Source organism: Serinus canaria, chromosome 3, assembly GCF_022539315.1.
Source record: "Serinus canaria isolate serCan28SL12 chromosome 3, serCan2020, whole genome shotgun sequence".
NCBI classification, from domain to species: Eukaryota; Metazoa; Chordata; class Aves; order Passeriformes; family Fringillidae; genus Serinus; species Serinus canaria.
The window spans coordinates 84,581,629-84,603,976 of NC_066316.1; the positions used below are offsets into that span (position 1 = coordinate 84,581,629).

General features: G+C 36.4%; 1 protein-coding gene across 2 annotated transcripts in view; it reads right to left on the minus strand.

Annotated features, from left to right (window-relative positions):
- The window catches only part of COL19A1 (collagen type XIX alpha 1 chain), a 174,073-nt gene that overhangs the window by 88,491 nt on the left and 63,234 nt on the right, over nt 1-22,348 (minus strand). For both annotated transcript variants that reach the window (XM_009094353.4, XM_030235572.2), the window contains exons 11-12: nt 21,632-21,676; nt 2,887-2,940 (exon numbers count right to left, since the gene is read on the minus strand). In XM_009094353.4, coding sequence (XP_009092601.3) covers nt 2,887-2,940; nt 21,632-21,676 — 99 coding nt within the window. The remainder of the gene's footprint in view (nt 1-2,886; nt 2,941-21,631; nt 21,677-22,348) is intronic.

Genomic DNA, 22,348 nt, shown 5'->3' on the forward strand with positions numbered 1-22,348 from the left:
TGCAGTATCCCTTTAAAAATGATCATACTTCTGATTACCTTTTCCCACAAGCACCAAAATAAAAAAGTCTATTATTTGGAAGATGTTTTCCATCTTTCCATTGAAAACCTGGGATTCTTTTATTGCTTACTGAACTTAAGATGTTCATCCTTTGACATCAGGTATGTAAAGAAATTTTACATAGGAAAGTTTTAGAAAAGCCACTTATGGTATTACCACCCCCAGCAAGAGAAATAAAAATAACAAGTTACACAAATGGTTTAATATATATATAAGATTTTAATTTCAGATTTGTTTAACTTTTTTTCCCTACTTAGAAGAAAGGTAATTCCTCTACCAGCTATGCATGACACATGCTGACAGATATGATAAAACTTGCTAGTTTGACTTACTTTTGCTGAAGGATTTAATTTATGTCAGGAAATAGTAATGGGGAGTATCCCATGGCATTCATTCCTACCTGCACCAGTGATCAAGAAAACAACATGACTCAAAAAGAGTCTAAAAGTTTCGGTGATAGAGATCTTCTTTCCACTTCAGATCAACAGGCAGACATATGGATATAACAGAGAACATATTCCACAGAAAGTTTCATGGATATTTATATTGCAAATTTGTCCTTATTCCACAGAGGCTATGAGTGTTTTTATAATTTTTTTTCAGACAGTGTTTCTATGAAGCTTCATTTGTTACAGTGGACAGCACTATTACAGAATCACAGAATCATTAAGGTTGGAAAAGACTTCCAAGATCATCAAGTCCAATCTTTCACTGACAACCACCTTGTCAGCTAGACCAGACAACTCATAACTTCTCAGTTACAAAAGCAGACAGGTCACACACCCAACTGTAAAACAAAATATTCACAAGAATGGTGAATGGAAACAACATCTTAAATAATTTCAGGATTTTAGTGGCAGCAATGTGTCACCTGGGTTTAATCTCAAATGTCAAAAAGAGTCTCAAGGGATGAAAGAGATACTGTTCAATCAAACTGTCTGTTCAACCTAGAAAAGCAAATTCCTGCTTAGAGACATGGACATGTACTCCAGGAGGACTATATTAGTAATATTTGAAGTTATTTATAACTACTCCTTAGGAAACTAAAAACAATGGCAACCACAGTAGTAGTATTTATAGCAAGCATTCACGTTGTCAGATGGATTTTGAATAATGTCCCAGGCTGGAACACAGCATTGTAGAACTTGGCTCAGATTACTGGAGAGATAAAGTGGGAGATGTGCAGAACATTTAGATACATTCACAGTTCCCGCCTCGAAACCTGGTTCTCAATGAGATTAACTGAGCCAGTTAGCATGAGTGAGAAAAGAGGAAATTAAAACTTTCTAGGTATATCATCACTACAGCCTAGTCTCCAAACCAGGTCTGGCTTCCCCTCTGTCATGCTACTTCTTTCTAGCAAAAGCTTTCTGTACAGCTAAGAAAACACAAGTTAGCAACAGCAAGCAAAAGTTTTCTGTGACGCCAACTTTTCTGATTTTGATTAAAATACATTCAAATATGTTTCTACCATTTGTTCAAGAAAAAATATTCAGTCATCATCTCCAAGTTCTTGTGAGGATGGAAACCCTCACTCCCCCAGGCAGAGACAACACCTGGCAGAAGGCAGTGCCACTAGCTTTAAGTGTTTTCAGGCTGTTTTTATACAGCACTGCAGATTACACCAATGCAAGTGGAATAACTTGATTATTTCAGAAATATCAGATGTTACATTTCTGCTTGCAGAGCAAGTTAGAGAGACACTGATACAAAGAGTCAATGATACACAGTTCTGTAAATTTAAGGACTGTTGTCTGCACACAGAATGATAATTGAGTTCAAAGCATCTTATGTAAGCATTGCTAAAAGGGAATTATGTGTGGTTTCAAACAATACAATGTTATACTGCCATATGCAGTTTTACTTCAGTTTTAATGTTTTAATGACAGTTCCCATTATGATAATCTACCATTTACTGACACACTGCAACAGTTCAGTAAACAGAAAGAAATATAAATGTTGAGTATTTTTCACTTTTATAGTGCCACTATGTTAAATATGCCCTAGAGTAAATCAGATACTTGGTACAGCTTACTGTTCCTAAAAGGCTGATGGAACAAGATCTCATGTAGTAAAGAAGATCATGTAAGACCAACACAGAAATGTCACCAGAGGCATGGAAAGAAACACAGATGTGTTTTTTCTATGCTGTCAGCATATATGCATGTATGAGAGAAGCATACAGTTCACCTTTACAGACAGACAGGCTACAAGAGAATACCCCCACAAATACCTAAATGTAGTTTCAGTTTAGTACATAGTACATGCTCTCACATGAAGGACATCCACTTAATAATAGCCTGATTTACCCAGCATTAAATTATAATTACCTAAAACAGGAAAAATATTTTTATAGTTACAGTGTACATGGAAAGCCAGGGGATATAAAAAGGGTCATAATTTTGTAGCCTGTGTTGCTGCATTTTCAGTAGCCCCAGCTAGACTGCTGTAGTATTTTTATGTTAAATGCTGACCCTTTTATTCCTTTGGAAAAGGTGCTCAAAAAAGTATTAGTGAATGTTTTTCCCAAGTCCTGTATCTGGATTCTAGTCCTAATGTCAGTCATTCCCCATATGGGATATGGTCTCTGCCTTCAACAGCAAAGCTTTGCACCTGGAGAGCCAAGATTATCCAGTATTAAAACCTAAAGCCAGGGTAACCCCCATCAAGGTCAAGAGGGAGAAGGACAGGGAGAGGGTATAAAGCAAACTTTATCAACAGGAATACCCAATTTCTAAATCCGTCACTCTACTTACAAAAAATCTTACATTTCTTCCACCTACCCAGAAGTTTGTAACTTGACTGTTTCATTATTGTTCCACTTACCTCTGTTCCAGGAAGGCCTTCTGCTCCTGGTTCTCCTTTATCTCCTTTTTCACCCTAAAAGAGCCAATATTTATTTTATTATTTATACTCATGTCAAATACTAACCCACAATGCTTTTAACAGCAAAAATATTTTACCATTCTGGTCTATTCTTCATTGTACATTTCCGGATGCACAAGCAAAACTATTTCATACATTCCAATGGAAATTCTTTCCAAATAAATGTCCCTGAAACAATGTCTAACACTCTGATAGGTACAGTTCTCTGTACTTCACAGTGTCATTGAACATCCATAAAGACTCACCACAGAAGAACATTCATGTTTCTTGCTGTTTTTCAAGAAGATGGTGGTGAAACAGAAATTTACACCAGGGAACAATTTAGTTTTTGAATATCATAATTTTAATATTGCTTTTTTTTTTTTCATTCTGAGATTCAGTTTTGTTATCAGATGCTTAAAATAAGTGTTTATTTACAAAGTCCTCAGTATTATCATTTGTCTTTGACCTTTCTGGTACATGGTTCACTATTGGCATTTGAAAAATGGAAAAAGCTTTTGTTCTGAAAATTTTCTTACAAGTATGAATGTGAACAACATTATTATTCAAAAGAAAAAAATTATTAGGAAGGTTCCTTCAGAATTGACTATACCTGGTTCCTGAGTTTGCTTATGAAACACTGACTACCAAACACAATAATCTTTGTAGAATACATGAAAGAATTCAGTTCCATATTAACTGTAACAACCATGCTATTCTAGTTAAAACATATTTTATCAAAGATAATAAAATACACCTGCTAAAAAGCATAATTTAAGAGAAAATACCTTCCAGAAGCAACAAGCTTCAAGAGCTCTATAATTGAATCCCTGTCCCTCAAATGAAGTTTGTCAAATAAAAAAAAGTGACATAACTGTGATAGAAGTGCAAGGACTGACCTAATTAGAGTCCAAGCTCTTCACATAAACCAAAGAAAACAAAGAGCTCTTCACTGAATTTCCATTATCTCCAGAGGACTAAGTTTGTCTGAGCAGAACCTATTCATTATATCAGCATCATCTTGATAATTCTGTTAGGTAAATGGCATTGAGCTGAGATCATTCAGCTAACTGCATTTGTGACACAGCCCTGATTCAGAGCTATTTCTCCCACGGCAATGACAGAGGGCGTTTCATCTAATAATCAGTTTTGCAAAATGAGTGTATGAGCTTTGCTGAACAACTGAAGCCTACTAACAAATTAGCAGCAGCAAACTGTGAATTTAATAATCCCACTCCCAAGATGGCTTTGCTGGTTCATTTTTTTCCATTTTAATTCATCTTGTTGATAAGAAACTTAATGCTACACGTTAGCTTGAATCATACAATTAAGGTTTTCCCTCAAGTATTTCCTTTCTTACTGGTCAAAAAAACCCTCCACCAGATAAATCTGTGCATTTACTGCAAAGTTCAAATGACACCAAGCAGTTATAGGAATTTTATTATTTTAGTAAGTTTAAACTATAGAGTCCTCTTTGTTCTATGGATTAAGACACTGGTTGAGAAAGTAATTTTCTTTCACTGTCAGTTTAAAAAAAAAAACACAGTTGAAATCCCAGGTGCACTGTTCTTTTTAAATAGCTCACTTAAACTTTTTAGAACTGCAAAAGTGACATTTTACTTTTCATCACTGTGACATACTGAACATTTAATACTGCTTTCAGGGTATTTCAACTAGAATCAGTTACACTGCTGCAATCTTGCAACAGTTATAAAGGTACACTCATATTTTTGACATAATATCTCCTTATCTGAATATATTTCTGGATGATTTACAAATTTATGGAGCAGTTTTTTTATTCTAAGGCTTGTGCATCTGCTTTCACACTTAAAGAAAAATGATGCAAATATGTACAGATTTGCTTCAGAAGTAGTAGCATCCCGTAAATGCCTTGATGCATAGATGGAAACCAAAGGTGAAAGTATCTTGTCATAATTTTTAATGCAACATCTACATTGCCATAAAAAGCTAATCAGAGAGCCTAGCTAGAAGATGCCTGTCCCCTCAGCCTCAGTTATCTTTTGCCTGGCTGTGAGCTGAGCAGTATGTGTTGGTGAACGTGCCTTTCCCTCTCCAGCAGGCAGACGGTGACTTCAAAATGCCGCCAGGCAGCTCTAGACACACAAGTGTGGCTGGTGGGTGCAGGGAAGAAAGAAACCCCCATTCCCTACCATTTACACAATATTTGGATTTAAGATGTTGCTCAGTTTCTGCGACAAAATGATAAAAAGTGCCCCCTGTTAATGAGCCTTGGACCTCTGCAGAGCCCCTGGCTTCCTGCCAGGCATGGAACTTTACATGAACATACCAATTTTTTAATGGAGTACATGATTTGTACTTGCCAAGCCTATCATATGGAATGTCCGTGTTCTCTGTGAAACCAGAATGCAAACCAAACAGAGGTCCAATTTTTACAATTTATTCTCACAAGATCTGAGCCAAGTCATATTAATTTCTGTCTTTATGAAGCGCACTATACTGCATAATTAACAGCCAAACAGTCAAATCGAGCCAATTTGCAGAGTTGCTGAAGCCATTCTGCTGTGTAGAGGAGGCTGTTAATAATCAACATTGTGGCTTTGTGGCAATGTACCTTACAGATTAACAAAAAGAGAGAAAAATGTGTTAATGTCACTTTATATGAAGTGCTCCTGCCTGCTTATACTGCATTCAGATGAGATAATTCAAGACTATTTATTGCAAAAACAGGATGACAAAACTCTGAAAGCATCAATCCTTTTTTATTAGTTAACTAAAACTAACCTGATGTAACACTGAATTATTTGTATTTCTTCGGGTAAATTCTGCATTCCATTACCCCATGGAACAAGCTGGTGGGATTGCTCCAGAACAACTGCTGGGAGGGATTCAGTCTGCTGTGTGTAGTAGTGGGTGCACTGAATTCAGTGATAGCATTCTTTAATTAGGGCCAGGGGTACATCCACAGCCTCTGCAAAATGAGAGTACCAGCCTCCAACTCACTTGTCCACTTTAAGATTGCCTCATTTTCCTTGCACTCTATTTCCCCCATGTTAGAATGGCAAAGTAATATATTTGGAAATAAAATACATTAAGACCTAAAAATTTAACTAAAAAGATAAAGATTTTTCTGCAACACTACCCTGTTAATAATACAAAAAAGGAATTCCTGGTATCAGTTTTTGGAAGAATTTTTAAGTGCCATTGTTTATTAACACTTGCTGAATTACTCTCCAAAGTTTACAAGCTATATAATATCACTAAGTCAGTGTGGACTAATTTTTAGCCTCTGGAACACCATGATTTTACCTACATATCTTTAAGACGGTTATGACTTGTCATTTTTTAATACTTTTTTCCCTGCAATGTTACAGTTCTGTCTCAGTAAAATGTTCTACATGAATTTTATTTTCTTGTGACCACTTCTCCATAGCTCTTTTTAAACTGATCTCAGCTCATAATAATGCTTGTTGATTTTTCTTGAGTAAGTTATGAACAAAAAAAAAATCTACATCTCCAGCTATAAAAACCCAACCTTTGTTTCTTTCTGATAGATGTCTGAAGAACGGAGGTTATGAAGAGCTCCACCCCAATAATATTCTTACTGACTGACCTGTAAATCTTCCACTTTAGGAAAGTGGCAATACACAGGGTGAAGCACCTCAGGAGCACTGGGAGACTGTACCATTTAAAAGGAGTGGAAAGCAAGGCAAACTAATGATTTTGACTCAGTTCAGACTGGGAGGAACTATGCAAGGAAACATAAGAGTGACACATGAAGCTTATTTCCAAACAGACTGTAGCCCTGTAGCTCATAGGAGTATTTCCTAAGCAGGATCAGAAGGGGACAGCATAATGCATTGCAGAAATTCCCTTCTATTATAGAAAATAAAAATCAACAGAGATGATCAGGAAGGATGTCACCTTGAAGGCTGTGTCTTCCCAAGCCCATATATATTTAGGATACTCAGACAAAGCAATAAATCTGGTGATTCCAAAGCTTTATAGAGATCAGACAGCTCAGTAGACACACTTATCAAGAAACAGACCAAATATCTGCTGATTCCAAACTGTGCCTTTGTTGTCTTGTGAAAGTGTCCTAAAAAAGTGTTGTGCCTGAACATACTGGACACCATGTCAGGAGAAAGATCTTTCCATCCTGCTTTTTTACACAGACTGAGCAATACTGCAAATATTCACAATGGCTAATTGCTGCTTGGTGTCACACATCACATTCCTAAGAAAGCTCTAAGCATTTCTAACCAGAGAGGCTATATAAAGGCAAATTACCACCTCAACTAAAGGCAAAACCTTAGGGACAAAACAATCTCAATCTAGGCCGGCCCAAGGCTCCAAAGCTGCACCAATGAACTGCCTCATTCTGTCAGCAGGAATAAGGCAGCCATCCATTTATATTCTTTGTAGAAAAATGTTAAAATGCAAAATTATTTGGCTCAATTAGAAAAGCAACCGAAAAACCAATCAACCCAAAAAACCCCAACTCAAACCCCAAGTCCAGTAGAAATTTCAGTGTAGTGCTCTCCAATGGAGATATCCAATGCACAGAGAACAAGAATAACCCCTGGAGCACTACTGAAGAAAAGTATCTGGATATTGTCGTGGATCACATAGCACACGGAAATCTGTAACACAAAGACATTTCTAAAAGGCTAAATTCCATTCTCCATTTGTCAAATGCATGGTGAAAAAACCCCAGCTATTCTGCTCACTTGCCACTGATGAGAAAACTGAAAAATACCACCAAGTTCAGGGCATCATGTTTTTCTTCTCCTCTCCAAGTTAGAATGACAGAAAGTATGAAAAATGGTTAGGAGGTAAGAATGAACATAGGACATGCTGATGGATCTCAAACACGGGAAAAATGCTGTAAGTGGGACATCATGGTTTCCATACTGATAATACAAATAATAGATTTCATTTGTAGCCAGATAGGGTGTGGAGGGGTGGAATTTGTGTTAAAAAGGCAGAGAAGTACTGTAATGATCTAAGATTAGAATGAATTTGCCTTAACTGTAGATTTTGCTTGAGAATGCTCTAAGCAGGCTTGACGATTCTCCATTGTATGTGTGTCTTCCTGTGGGTGAGGCAGATACAGCCCTGAACACTATTTCAGGAGAACATTTCCTCCCCACTGCTCCAGGGTTCTGCTATGATCACTCGCTTAAAAAATGTGAGAAAGTCACAAGTCAAAAGAGTTTTAGCTTTTCTTAGGATGATGTCCTTGCTGAGTAAAGTTACAGTGTTTGCAGGTACCTGTCTTAAGGAGTCAAAGCCCTCTCTTTTAACAATGTCTCCTTTTATCATGAAGGTGTTGAAAGATAGACAAGCATTAATACAAATGCCAGCAATATACAGAATAACAATATGATTGAGATGTTTGCTCTGTCCATGTGCCATTACTGTCAAACACAATGATTGAATGAGCTCAGAGACACAGAACAACCAAATAAAAATTAAACTAATTAACACAGGCAAAACAGGAGTACACTGAAAACACTCTGAAGAGCTAGAAACCTCTTTGGATTGAAGAACTGTATGCACATTCATTCAAGTAGCTTAGGCATACATGCCTTTCTCATACATTCCTTATGAAAGTTCAGATCTCCCATGGCAGCATCCACAAACACTGATTTCTAAAACAGTCTATTAATTCCATGGCACCCTGACAGGCAATAAAGTGTCCTCAGTCACATTCTTATTGAAAACTCTTATAATATAGGCTAGAGAACTATGATTGAGAACCAAGCCTTAAATAATGTGCAATTCTTTTATTTAACATCTAGAAAATGTCACAGCAAGTCTAACAGCAATGCCTTTCTGAAAACACAAATGAAGATTTCTATGATCTCTTAATGTGTTCCTTACTAAATCTCATCTTGGTTATCATTTCCAGTGTAACCCTATACTGGGGAAATCTAAGAGATTGCCTAACATTCCCTAGTGCTGACCAGAGCCATTAAAGATCTTTAATGGAATGAATACTAAAAGGGATTCAGATGTACTGTGGTAAGTGGGAAAGATAAGATACACAGAACACTTTTTCACCTAAGAGATTTGTTAAGGTAAAAGAAACATAAAGACACAACTTCATCCTTCTGGGTAATAGATATTAGCCAGCATAAGAAGAAAAAATACTGAGATTCTGGCTAACTCTTGCTTGCTACAATGTATGCAAATCTAATCACAATCTCACATTTAGTTTGTTTTTCAATAATAAACATCCCAACATAAATAATTAATGACCAAATCATGTTTAAGACACTCACACTGGCTTTTCTTTCTGCCACATGAAATTTAGATTTTGTATTTTGCAAACTTTGCTTTGTATGCTATCCTGCCATGGCTCAGGCTGTCATGACTATTTCAATTTCTTTTTTTGTTTTCCTTTAATCCTTTCAATGTCAAGGAGAAAAATACTAACAAAATCAACAATCAAAAATCCAGTCTTTATGGTAATAATCTGATCATCTTTTCCCAGGCCTAACTTGATAGAAAAATTCTTAACCCAATATTAAAGCTTTATTCATAGAAATAAGAAAAATAAAACAACCTAAAGCATGAGCTATCTGAAAGCAGAATTTCAATCTCCTAGATAATATGTATTCTTAACATTCACCTGAATATATTAATACTCTCTTCACAAAGTATCATCAGTCAAGTAAAATGTGTTTATAAGCAAGAGTCACAAAGCTTTTTCATGGTGATCTTCATTTTCAAATCCTACTTTGTATTTCTGTGCAAAAATTTTAGTGGGGTCAAACAATAGTCCAACTCCCCAGAAAAACTAAGAATATATTTTAAAAACTCAAAAAAAAAATTCTGAATATTAAGGGACATCCTATTGTTTACTCCCTCTGTCTGGCTGAGTTCTGCAATAAATTCTACACACTAGATACCATTCCAGTTTAAAAATTGGTGTACTGCATATTATTGTGCTATACCTTTCCTTATAAACCAAAAGCAAAAGCCTTTCCAAACTATAAAGACCCCTAAATTCAGTCAGACAACTCATACATGCATCTTTCCATGCAGAGGCCATAAAGGGAACACTCATGGTCCAGTCTTCCTCTCCTTCTACAGTGTCTCTGGCTAATCTCATCTGCAAATATAAAATCAACAATCATTTCTGTGAGTCATCAGTTACATCCAGACTTGACTACTTGCCAAGAGCACGTCTTAATTTTCCAGTACCTCATATCTAATCTATGTTTGAGTTGTTTTAAATACTTCTTTCAACATTTTTTACTTGAGGAAGCTTCCTCTTTTTGCCACTGTAAAAAACACTAATTCTGTTGGTCAGCAAGAACTGGAATTATCTTGAAGTGTGTGTCTCTCACTTCAAGATAATTCACAATAAGATACAATCCACATCCAGACCACAGAGAAAATGTTTTTCATCCCTCTGCACAGCTTCCACTTTGATCCAGGCTATTTTCACAAATGCTCCCTCATCCTGCTCTAAACTACCCATTAGGATTGTCAGAGTTAAAACTCCAGTCATCATTTATCTTCTCCTTTGATGGTTCTCAGGCACACACACTTAAATACCAGGACATCTAAGTGTAAAACTCAGTGCACAGTTTGGCATTGCAGGGCTTACACAAGGTCATACCATTTATTTTCATACAGTAACCACAACCTTCAACTCAATTTTCCTCTAGTGTTATGAACACAATATCTGCACAATAATTGTAGCATAATTTTTTGTATTATCAATTTTTTAATTAGCCAGTCAGATCTGGTTGTTCTGCAGGTATTCATCTCTGTCTTAATTCTTACGTTTTAATTATAATAACCCTTGGATCAAATAAATGGTCCACTCTGTCTTTGTACACTGCATAACACAAGGGAATCGTCATACATGTCTCAGCTTGCACAAATCCCTGGGTTATTACAGAGTTTTGTTCTCACATCACTCAAGAACAAAACTAACAGCTGAATTTGGCTCTGTTTCCCCTCACTGATCTTCTAAGTAATTTCAACCTCAAGTATCTTGTGTATCTATCAATAGATTAAAACCTCAAAGGAAAAAAAACTGTCTCAATAACGAGCAGATTATTTTTCCATTTCTTAAGTAAATACTAGAAATGGATTTGACTTGCAGCTACAATTGTTTAAAATTCTATCTGCCTTTTAGGGGGGAGGTTTCTGTTTATAGTAGGTTGGTGTTAGTGTTGAATGAAAATTTTTCCGTAGGAGGAATAAACTGGTTTCTTTTCAGCCCTTGTCTCCTAAGGCAACCGAAAGCCAATCTGTTCTTGACATCAGTTGACAAATAGTATTGCTTCCACAGAACGTAGTATTTTTTAGACACACATGCTTTCATGGTTTTGGCAGGGTATTGCTATTGTTATTTATACTCTAAAAGATGTTCTGCAGATGGTTAAAGCCACATCAAGTGTTTGCACAAGCTGATGGACCGCTACAATTTTTCTGCCACAGGCTGCACCTCTAGCTTTATTTCTGTCACATGACAACCAGAATAATAGCCTTTTCTGTAGCTGTGACTATTAACCATGTTCATCAGTCCTACACAGACAGCAGTACCAGTTTTCTCTATTTTCTTAGACTACAATAAGTAGTTTATTAAGGTCATAGAAATCCATATTTGTATCCAGGAAACTGGTGTTTCAATAAAGCTCTCACAAACCCTGGTACAGTTTAAAGATGTGGTATGTTCAGACTCCTAATGGGTATTTATCTTGATCTGTTCAAAATACACCCACCTTGCTCAGTCAGACTTCACTAAGTTCAGTTCAAAATGTAATTAGAAAAGTAGGAAATTTCTGCCTTTTGCACAAAACTAGTAAATAGATTTAATACTGGAATTTTTTTCCCCTTTTTAGAGGATCAAAATAAACAGCTCCCACCTTCCTGGCAACTGCCCATACAATCAGCCCATATAGGTTCTATGGGTACCATCCATAGAAACAACGACATTTCTCTTCTAGTTGAACCACTGCCACCTGAAGTGTGGAAAACCAGTAGGTCTAGAATAAATAGGTGGGACAATATTCTGCTATAGAATGGGAGAAATTATCTTTAGAAAGGTCATCCTGGGAAATCCGAACTGTATCTACTGGCCAGCTACCAACTACAGGAGTTTAATTTACTGCTAGCCTGAAACAGGCACGTAAAACTTAAAAGGCTACCAGGATAAAGCCTTTTCCTTTGTCTGTGCACAACATATGGCCTTGGCATACCAGGAAGATCACAGATATGTTCCCTGTACACTTCTAAGATAACTCAGTCTTCACCTGCTTTTTGCCTACTGTCACAGAAACTCTCAGCAAGTGTTGCAAATTAGCTGCTCTTCTAATCCAGCTCCTTTGGCTTCTCAAACTAAAATTTAACAACACACAAAGATGACAAATGTGCATACTGTAAAAAGTAGCATCATAAAGCTGCTGACTGGGTTAGGTACATTAGCACATCCTTCAGTACAATTTATCATTCTTGAACTTTTGTGCAGATCCTTCATAACAGCCTTTATACCCTTGACTTCCATGCTGTGTTATGTCAGGTCTTCTTCAAAATATTTTTTATTTATGTCCAGATAAGCATAGAGTGTGGCACAAAAGACATGATTTATGGAGAAAATGGCACAGAGTACTAGATGTTAACACTGTGTTTTGTTGGAGTCATTCCAAACCTACACTGAAGTAGCTCTAGTCTGGCTTCATGAATTAAAGAGCCATTAGAAATTTAAGCACCTTAGACCTGTTCCCAAAGTACATCTTTCAATGTAGTTTCATCCAAAAAGAATCATACTGTTGTTCTCCAACACAAAAAATCATCCATATAGGTCTGCAGCACCTTTCAGTCATTTAAATATGCCTATTCTTCTGAATTACCTTGGTTGCTGAAGAATCGCCACATACCAGTCTGGAGAAACAGAATGTGCTGGGATATAAACCCAGTAAACAGAGGCACTTTTTTGGTCTAAACAGTTCCCTGACTTGTTTATTTTACTAGGAATCACACAAACAGTTGCAATAGCAGTGCCCAGGGACACTGGGAATAGGAAGAAGCAACTGGAAAGGAGGAGATTGGGAGGAAGACCATTTTTATCACTGACAGTATTACGTTAATAAAAATCAACTACTGCTAAGTGGAGGGGAAAAAAGAGCTTTGGAACTTAACTATACTTTATGATGTATATTGCTGACTTTTCAGTAGTAACATCCACATCTGTCTTTGGGTTGTAGAAAGATTCCCCTGCTCATATGCACACACTGAGTTCTATTTTTAGTATATTAATGAAAACAGTTCTGTTATCTCCTCTTCTACAGTGACCAATGCCTGTAACCATTTTGTTGTTTCTTCTTTCATCAAATTGTTCATGAGTTCTAATCCTTTTCATCACTGAAAACAACTCTCACTCAAAGTTGCAAAACTCACATACAGAGCCCCTTGACTTAAACTTGCTTAAGAAAAAGAGGACAGATTAAAATGACAAAAAAGAAAGAAATTGTTTGCTGTCAGGGTAGTGAGGGACTGGAACAGGCTGCCCAGAGAAGTTTCCCAGTTCCTGCAAGTGTCCAAGACCAGTTTGAATGGGGCTTTGAGCAACCTACAATCTATAGCAGGAGATGTCCCTGCCCATGGCAGGAAGACTGGAACTAAATGAGCTTTAAGGTCCCTTCCAAATCAAACCATTGCAAGAGTCTGTGATTTCATCTACAAATTGACGTCCTTGCATTCATGCCTATAAATATTAAACAAAATAATTTTTAAAACGATCTCAAAGTATGAGGCTAAACTATAGGAACCACAAGGCTCCATAAGCATGTATGCAATTGATGTTAAATGTTATTTTCAAATATTGCTTTCTTGTCAACATTTAAACTGTTTATTAGATTATCTTTTTTTTTCTTCTTCTCATTAGGTACCTGTCAATACAGTAATTTTCGTAAAGAATAATCCTCTGAAACAGTTCTCAGTGGCTAAACATGTGCCATGTGTTACAGGTAAAATTTTTTACATTAATTTAAAATTAATTACCATTGATTAGCTACCAGTCAAAAAACTTACAGTCTTGTTTCCAAACTAGCAAGTGCTTTCTCTAGGCATTACAGCTGTAATAAGATCCAGCCATCCATCTCTGGATATGTCTTCACAGAAATCTCCAAAAGTGGCACAGAAGGCACCGTTACTGGAAGCAGCACATCCAAAGGGCTCAGCACTCTGCTCACACTGTTAAACCACATATCTCAACAGAATGCCCCCTAAGGAAGTTGCAATGCTTCTGATACTCCAGACAGCTCAGGCATGGCTGCTTTTGCAGAGCACCTCGTGAGATTTCTTGCCCAGAGACCCACATCTGGGCCTACCACGCAAGAAGATTCTTACATTGCGGTTGAAATTGGAATTTGGAGAGCTTTGTGGACCAAAGTAAATTACAGAATCACAGAATTTTCTGAGTGGGAAAGGACCCACAGGGATCATCAGAGTTCTGAACTCTGTCACGTTCAAGTTGCTTTTGAACAATTGCACTCAATATGTACAAACGGCCATTTTCAGAGCTTAAGATAGAGATACCTTCCTAATGACAAAAGCCCTCCACACCTGTCAAATATTTCATTTCTAGTCCAAGGCAGAAAGAGGGTGAGAGTCCACACCAGCATTTATGTATTACAAAAATCAATTTTCTGCGAATCTTGGTCTCAGCAAAACTTGGAGTGTTTACACGCAAAGAAAACTGTTTTGAAGTACACAATAATCTAGTTAAAATGCCAAATTATAAAGGATAAAACAGATGTGGATGAACTATGACAAACTCAATAGTCACTATAAGTTGAAATGACATGGCAAAAGGACAAATTAGGTTCAGTGTAGATATACATCAAATGATGAAGATTGTAAAATCCTTTTATCCCCTACGTAGCCATAATGCCTGTGAATATAAACACAACTTCCTAAATGGAGTGACTGTTAATGACCAGTTCAAAAGGATCAAGAATGAGATCTTGAGACCACACTCAAAGCTAGAGAGAGGGTAGAAAAGTCCCTGTGGAGAGACAAGAAGGCATAGAGGATAAACCAAAGAATTTCACTGCGATATTACATAGACTGAAGTTCTTGTCTTTTCCACCTTTAAACACTAGAACAGAACTCAGTAATATCCTACTAGAAAGGATGATCCAATACAGAACATATTTCATAGCGGGAGACACTAATTAATATTCTTCAATTTGAAAGAGCCAGCTCAGGAATGTGTAATAGAAGCTTATTGATTCTCATTTGATACTGAAAAGGAGAACAGGAACCTTCTGAAAGAAGTAGGGGACACCAAATCAAATTAAGAGGAAGCAGGTTTCAAATAAACAAAAGGAAGTGTTTCTTCAAACACAAAGATAAACAGTGTAATTCCTCACCACAGGATATTGCAGATGCTCAAAGTTTACATGAATGCAGGAGAAAACTGTACTTGCTAGTGGGAGAAAAGTCCATTGAAAACTACTAAATTCCCTGAAAATACATCTGCTGAGATACAGTCTCAAATAACTGAAGGCTGGCAAAGTACTATACTTGCTTACTTTGTCCTTACACTTGTCCCCAGGGCACCACTTCAGGTTATCATTAGAACAGGATGCTAAGCCTGATGAACCTTTAATCTGACCAAATGGGCATGTGTAAGCAAATTAAACAGTGATAGATCTTGGGACCTGGAACTTGGTCATCTATATCATTCAATTGATACACCCCAGCTGTGAAGTTTTTTGCAGACATTTCAATGAGTCCAATTAGCATTGCCTCATATAATTCCCAGGCACAGTTCAAAAGCTAGGGACTACTTCCAACAGACACTTCTGATTAAGCCTGTTTCAAAGGGCAAGAGCATTAAACAACAGGAAGATGGCCAGGTCATGCCAAATACCACAGAACTACCTGATAAGCCCTGGTAATGTTGAGCTTACTAGGATGCCAACGAGCTTGCATTTATTTCAGGGAAAGAAATAAAAGAAAGTGCAAAAAGGGATGAAATTTTTACAAGATGAGAAAAAGAAACTTGTATACTTCTCTGTATAGCATTAGGAGACAAATATGAAAAATCTTTGTTCACATTTATATTCAGCTGGTAAAGCACTCAGTCTTACCTGCATGAAACAGGATTTCAAGGATTTCAAATATTTTTCTTCCTCCCCCAATAAAGCTTCTACACTGATGGTTAGCACAGGTAAGAGACAAATTTTAAGCACAGTGGCACAAACTCCACTCACATCCAAACAAATTAGGGAACAGGACCCTAAGTCTATAATGCAAATTGCACATTCTTCCATTCTCCAAGAACATTAAGACCGGGGAGTGTCCAGGGTTACCCCAAGATATGCAGTTTGTGGAATTTATTCTTCTAACCTTTTGCTCAGACTGAATAATTTCTAGCAGAATCTACAGCTCATCAATAGAAGCACTCTACTAATACACAGTGTTACTATCTGCTTACCTTAATTGTAGTTTTTAGTATTTTTAATTATAGACCTTTGTCTTCCATCTATGCAAAATAGCCTCTATTTTTCAAGTAAATTGGAAGCTTCCCCAGCACTTGAGCCATCTGGTTTTACCACTGAAATTTCTGTTACAGACATTAAAATACTAGAAAAATAATTACTAGCTTCAAACCAACATGTTAGACCTAGGAAAGATAATTCTTTCTTCATTTCCTTATGCTTATTTTAAAAAAGTCTTCTATAGACTGAAACAAAAGACTACACCTGGGGACACCCTGGAAGTTTATAGCCTTGTGTACTGTGGATGGATAGAAGGTAGACAGAGGAGTATTTTATTAGGTGTGATAGGATGAAATAGAAAATGTTGAACCTCCAGGAAATCTTCTTGACACTAAGATCTATTAGGAATTGTCTTCTAAAGGAAATAGATGAAGCCCTATTTCCTGGGATAATTCAAATTGTACTTCAGAAAATAGTAAATATATACAAAGAACATCCTGCGTTTAGAAGAAAATTGGGCAGATGAAATTTTTTTCTACATTTAGGCTGGACAAGCCCCAGACTCCTCCTCTCTTCTCTTCTTCACAGGCTAAAACATTAAAGTATACACAGGCTAAAGCACAATTAAGACATGCAATATGTAATGTTAAAAGGATGAGACTCTGGAAATAATAAATAACTATCAATATAGTTTTATCTCAAAGTTTCCCTTATTCAAATACATGTAACTTTTTATTAATATCATTTTACTGAGAAATATTAATCACAGAACTATAGTAAAATAATAACTTTGGTTACCAGAGAGCAAGTGCTTACAAGTGCATATCACAGCACAGAAACTGCAACATAGCTCAGATCCAATGACATCCAGTTTTAAAATCCTCTGCTTCAAGTCTGAGAAGAAAGGGAATATGCTTTATGAAGGAAAAAGTCTTCTGAGATACCAGCGAGTATCTGACTTAAAACACAGAGGGATTTTTTACTAGTATTTTGAAATAGCTAAGCAAGGCAAAGAATTTAGGATTCCCAGCTCTGTGAAATGACCAGTATCTATTAGTGACAAATAAGTCATGTTTGCTCAGCTATAATCAACATGTAAATGTGTTGGCTTTTCTACCACCACTATTTCAAATAAAATTTGGATTTGTTCCACATATACTGAATGTTAAATGCTATTGAAATCTATATGGAGTTCATGTTTCATGTGTCCCAGAAAATTGATTTCTCAGTGTTCTAGCTCATTTACACAAAGAATCATATATCTGAAGTGTACCAATGAAAGTACACATTCTAACCAAAAATGTAGACAAGACGACAGAAAAAGTAGGGGATCTGGCTAAAGAGTACTAGCTGGAGTGACAAAAGGAAGCAGTAACGAGGAGCAAAGAGAATTAATGACAGATTTTAAAAAGCAAAAAGGTATCTTAGACGTTATTTTTCTAATTTGGGTATTTAGGGTGGATATTAGACAAGTTCTTCACAGAAGGAGTGACTGGGCTTTGGAATAGGCTGTCTAGAGAGGTGGTGGAGTCACTGTCCCTGAAAGTGTTTAAAAAAAAGACTGGATGTGGTACTTAGTGCCATGTTCCAGTTAATAAGGCAGTGTTAGGTCATAGGTTGGACTCGATGGTTTCAAAGGCCTTTTCCCACCTAGCTAACAGGCACTGGGCCTGTTCCAACCCCCAAGTGATGCACATACTTATAGTGCCAAAATAAGTAATAGTAAATAAGATTTCAACCTCTACAAGTTTCAAGAAAGGTCTGAAATCTTGATACCTGCAGAGAGTGAAATCCTGATCCAAACCTGTTAATCAGGCCAGATTGCTCAGGGCTTTCCTTAAAAACCTCAAGGAAAAGTTGCTTCTGGAAAACCACTTTGGGCAACTCGTTCCAGAGCTTTACAGTCCTATCACAGAAAACTATTAACTGGACATTAAAAACAAGCAAGTATGTATGTTCAAAAAAAAATGGTCTCTGTGCTTATCAAATTAGAAATAAAGGTAAGGGATACCTTGCATAATTTTGATGCTATTAACAGAAAATGACAATGTCATTTAAGATAATCTCATCTCGTGTGCTTTTCTGAAGCAAGTCTTTAGTTTATTCCCTTTTGTGTTACCAGGATAAAAACTGCATACCACTGGAAGAGGAAATTACTTTCATAAGAAACAGTGTTAAAATTAAAAACCCTTTCCTAATGGCTGCACAGCATCTTCCTTGCTGCATTTTCAGCCCACTGCCCTGCATGCACTACAGATACACAAACAGACAATTTCTTTCCTCCTTTGCAGCAACGTTTTGTATTTGAAGGCTGTTCACATATTTTCAGCTGACTCTACACTAAGAGTAAATCATGCAGTCCTTTCTCAAAGGTTCTGTATTCTTGAGCACCAGTCTTTCCCAGTTCTTGCCTTTCAAAATTATAAAATTGAAGCCATATCAATGCCAAATAGCACTTTTTAATAGGAGTTTTTAATTAGTGTTGCAGACAACACTTCACTTTGGAACATCTTAGCCTTTCAGCTGCAATTTCATTCTGATTTTCAGACTACATCTCTGATTTACAAAGAACATTCTGTATTTTAAAGCTTTCTTCCAGTTATTATCAGTACCTTCTGACTTCATGAAATGTAATAGTCATATCTTCTATCCCATACTGTAAAATTAAAATTCTAATCAGTATTAGAACAGATCCCCATGATATAGTTTGCTTATTTGGCAGCAAACCAATTAAAACTGCTCTCAGCCTATACATTTTCAGTCACGCTATAAAAGAGTAAACCAATGTTTTTATTGCAGTTATAAGACTATCCCATAAGAGTGTCATTATTTATGTAACACAAAGAAAACAAAATACAAAGGAGAATTAAAATAAACTCACAGTGAGAGTGTATTATACTTGGAGGGAAAACTTACAACATAACACCTGCACAGTTTGTACTTCTCGTACCACTACTGGCTTTTGTAAGAGAGAACCAAGTTCAGCCATGACCAAAAGCAGAACAAGACTTTTGGATTCCTCAAGAAGAACCAAGTGTAGCAGAGAAACCCTTAAACAGCATAAAGGAATCTCCCTCAATAATTTACATTACAGATGCTTCCCATAACTGTAATGTACAAATGATCACGCACTGTCACCTCAGCTGTCTCTGTCTCTCTGGTGTCCCCAGGGCTTGCTCTGCCAAAGCAGAACCTAATACAAAAAACCAACTATTTTTATTTGATAAAACAAGGTATAAAGCTGGGTTGATTTCAAGTATTCAATCCTAAGAAATTATAGGGTCACTAAACCAAAAGTAGAGGATGGTTCATTTCCATGTACCTCTGCGGGGAGTCTGGAATGGCAAATATCCCAAGCTGAGGTAGCTGTGCCCCACCCTTGGTGATATGTGAAACAGTGTGTGCAAAAATTTTGTTCTTTAATATGCAATACTAGGCAGAATTTTTGGTAATAGGAAAAATTTCCATTTCAGGCTTTGTGATTATGCTTGTTACACACATAGTATAACTATTTCATTTTGTGCTGCTATGTTAAAATGCAAATGTGTTGATAATTTTTTTTTATACAGGAGTGTAGTAGCTGAAACTCTACATTTTCTTAAACAATTATTTGAATTAAAGCTGAACTGAATAACTGCTAAAGACCTACTTCCCATAGCCTTGAAACACATGCTTCCCACACAAATACCATGTGTAGCTTCTGATGAGACTAGCCCAAATTATTTTTGAGTGATGGCTGGTAAACAAAGAACCTTCCACTCTTAAATTTCCTTTAATTTGAAGGGCAGTTGAATGTAGCGTTAATAAGAAATAATAAACACTGGAAGCATTTTTAAATGGGACCTTTTAATGATCATCTGAATTTATGAGACAGAAAGAAAAAAAAATTGGTCTAAGCATGCTAGTTTAGCTTCCACACAAGAAAAATATGACTACCAGTGCTTGGGTCATTTTATCTCTCCTTTAAAATAAGGGAAATCAAGCAAAGAGAGTGGCAGCAACAGCTGGAACCATGTGCCTGTGCTCAAACACATTTATTCATAAAACTAGAGGAGAGCACAGCACAGCTGCAGAGCAATTATGGGGAGGGGAAAAAAATAAAAAAAAATCGACAAACCCTTCAGAACTGATGAATAATGATACCACCAAGGAAATAAGATCTGTCATTGGAGTTAGAAACACTCAAGCTTAACAAGTGGGTTTTTTCAGAGGCTGAATCCTCACATTATAAATGTTAGTTGCTATGGATGTTGGTTTTTATATCTGATACCTCTTCCTTCTTGGCTATTGGGATACTACCTCCTAAAAAAAACTCCACATTTTAAATCTGCTTCAATTCTGTTAATCCATAGCACACTTTCTTTAAAATATGAACCCTGGAAAGCTGTCTGACACTTCTGAAGAGGTATGGTGGGTGAGTGAATATATCCACATCCAAAGCAGCCTAACTCACAAATATATTACACTTTTTTAAATTCAGAAACTGCCACCTACTCTCTATTTTCATCAGTCTGAATATTGCCAGAATAGCAGCTTCTGTCATTCTTCATCTTTATGATATATAAATTCAGCAGAAATTCTTTTCTGCACCTTTTTTAGACAGTGGGCTGAAGCACAGAGAATCTACTTGTTTCAAGAAAAGACTCTTATTTTAGGTTGTCTAATCCAGGCCAGACAAAATTTGTGAGAAAACAGTAAGCAGGCATGAACATGGTTAAGAACTGAAGTTGGAACCATAAAGTATCACCACTGTTACTTTAATTTCTATTAGGCAAGCTAGTGTTTGGTTCTCCCTTCCACTTGTCCCTTAACACACAGGTTTTTTGCCTTTGATTGATGACCTAGGAAGACTTATCTGTCAGAGATAACACAAGAAGATTGGGTTGCATCATCTGATGCCACCCAATGCTGGCATTCTGTCAGCCAAGACAGCCTTCCCAATGACAGCCTTCCCAATGACAGTTTACTTCCCATTTTAGTGGGAGCTACAAGCTATTGAACTATTTCCTGGCACTGAAGAGGTTCTGTTGGCTCCTCCAAAAACTTTTTCTTAGAGGAAAAAACAAAATCTAAATGAAGCCCTGATGACACTCAGCATATACATAAAGAACTTGTCATTCTTGGGCATTTACATGTCAAAATTTTAAGAATTTTATAAATTAAAGGGTTAAGGTAGACATTCACAGCAAAAGTCTCCTTGGTTGTCCATACATCATATTGTTAAACCAATAAATTACATGGACAGAATAATTTACCTTTTCACCTTCTTCACCTTTACTACCTGGAAAGCCACGTTCACCCTGGAATACAAAAGGATAAAATACAAATCTCAAACAAACATCGTTCAAGTAACTGTATTCTTTAAAATAATTTTACTGCACTGAACTTTTATTATGAGACAAAAGCGCAGTAATTTGGATGTTGATTGTCTCTCATTCAAAAAGGTGTGAAATGTCTACAAAAAATGATATGGCTTTCCATAGTTTTGCCAGTTAATAGGAGTCATTTATTTTTCCATTTATCCTAAGGGATTTTCTCAGGTTTAAAAATTCTCAACTATTTATTGACTTTAGACCTGCTTACTAAAGTACTTCTATTCTTCTGCAGAACCAATTTTAATGCATTTATTTCTATTAATACCTTCATTTTAATTTTTAAATATAACTAGCCAATTGTGATTCAGTTGATCTACAAACCAGATCAACTGAAAAAATATACAGATACGATTTATGAAAAGAAAACTCATTTCTTTCACTTTGAAAAGCATATCAAATTACCCAAGTATTAAAAAAGAAGGAAGAGAAAACACAGAAGGAGTGAGTTTTAAACTATTAACTCAAGCTCAGGTTATTTCAGCAGATTGAATTCTTTTTTTGATGGTATTTCAATAAAAAGGCCTATTATAATGCTCTTTTTAGCTCTAATTTCCTAACTTTTAGCTCAGAAAAGGACCACAGTGTACAATGTTACTA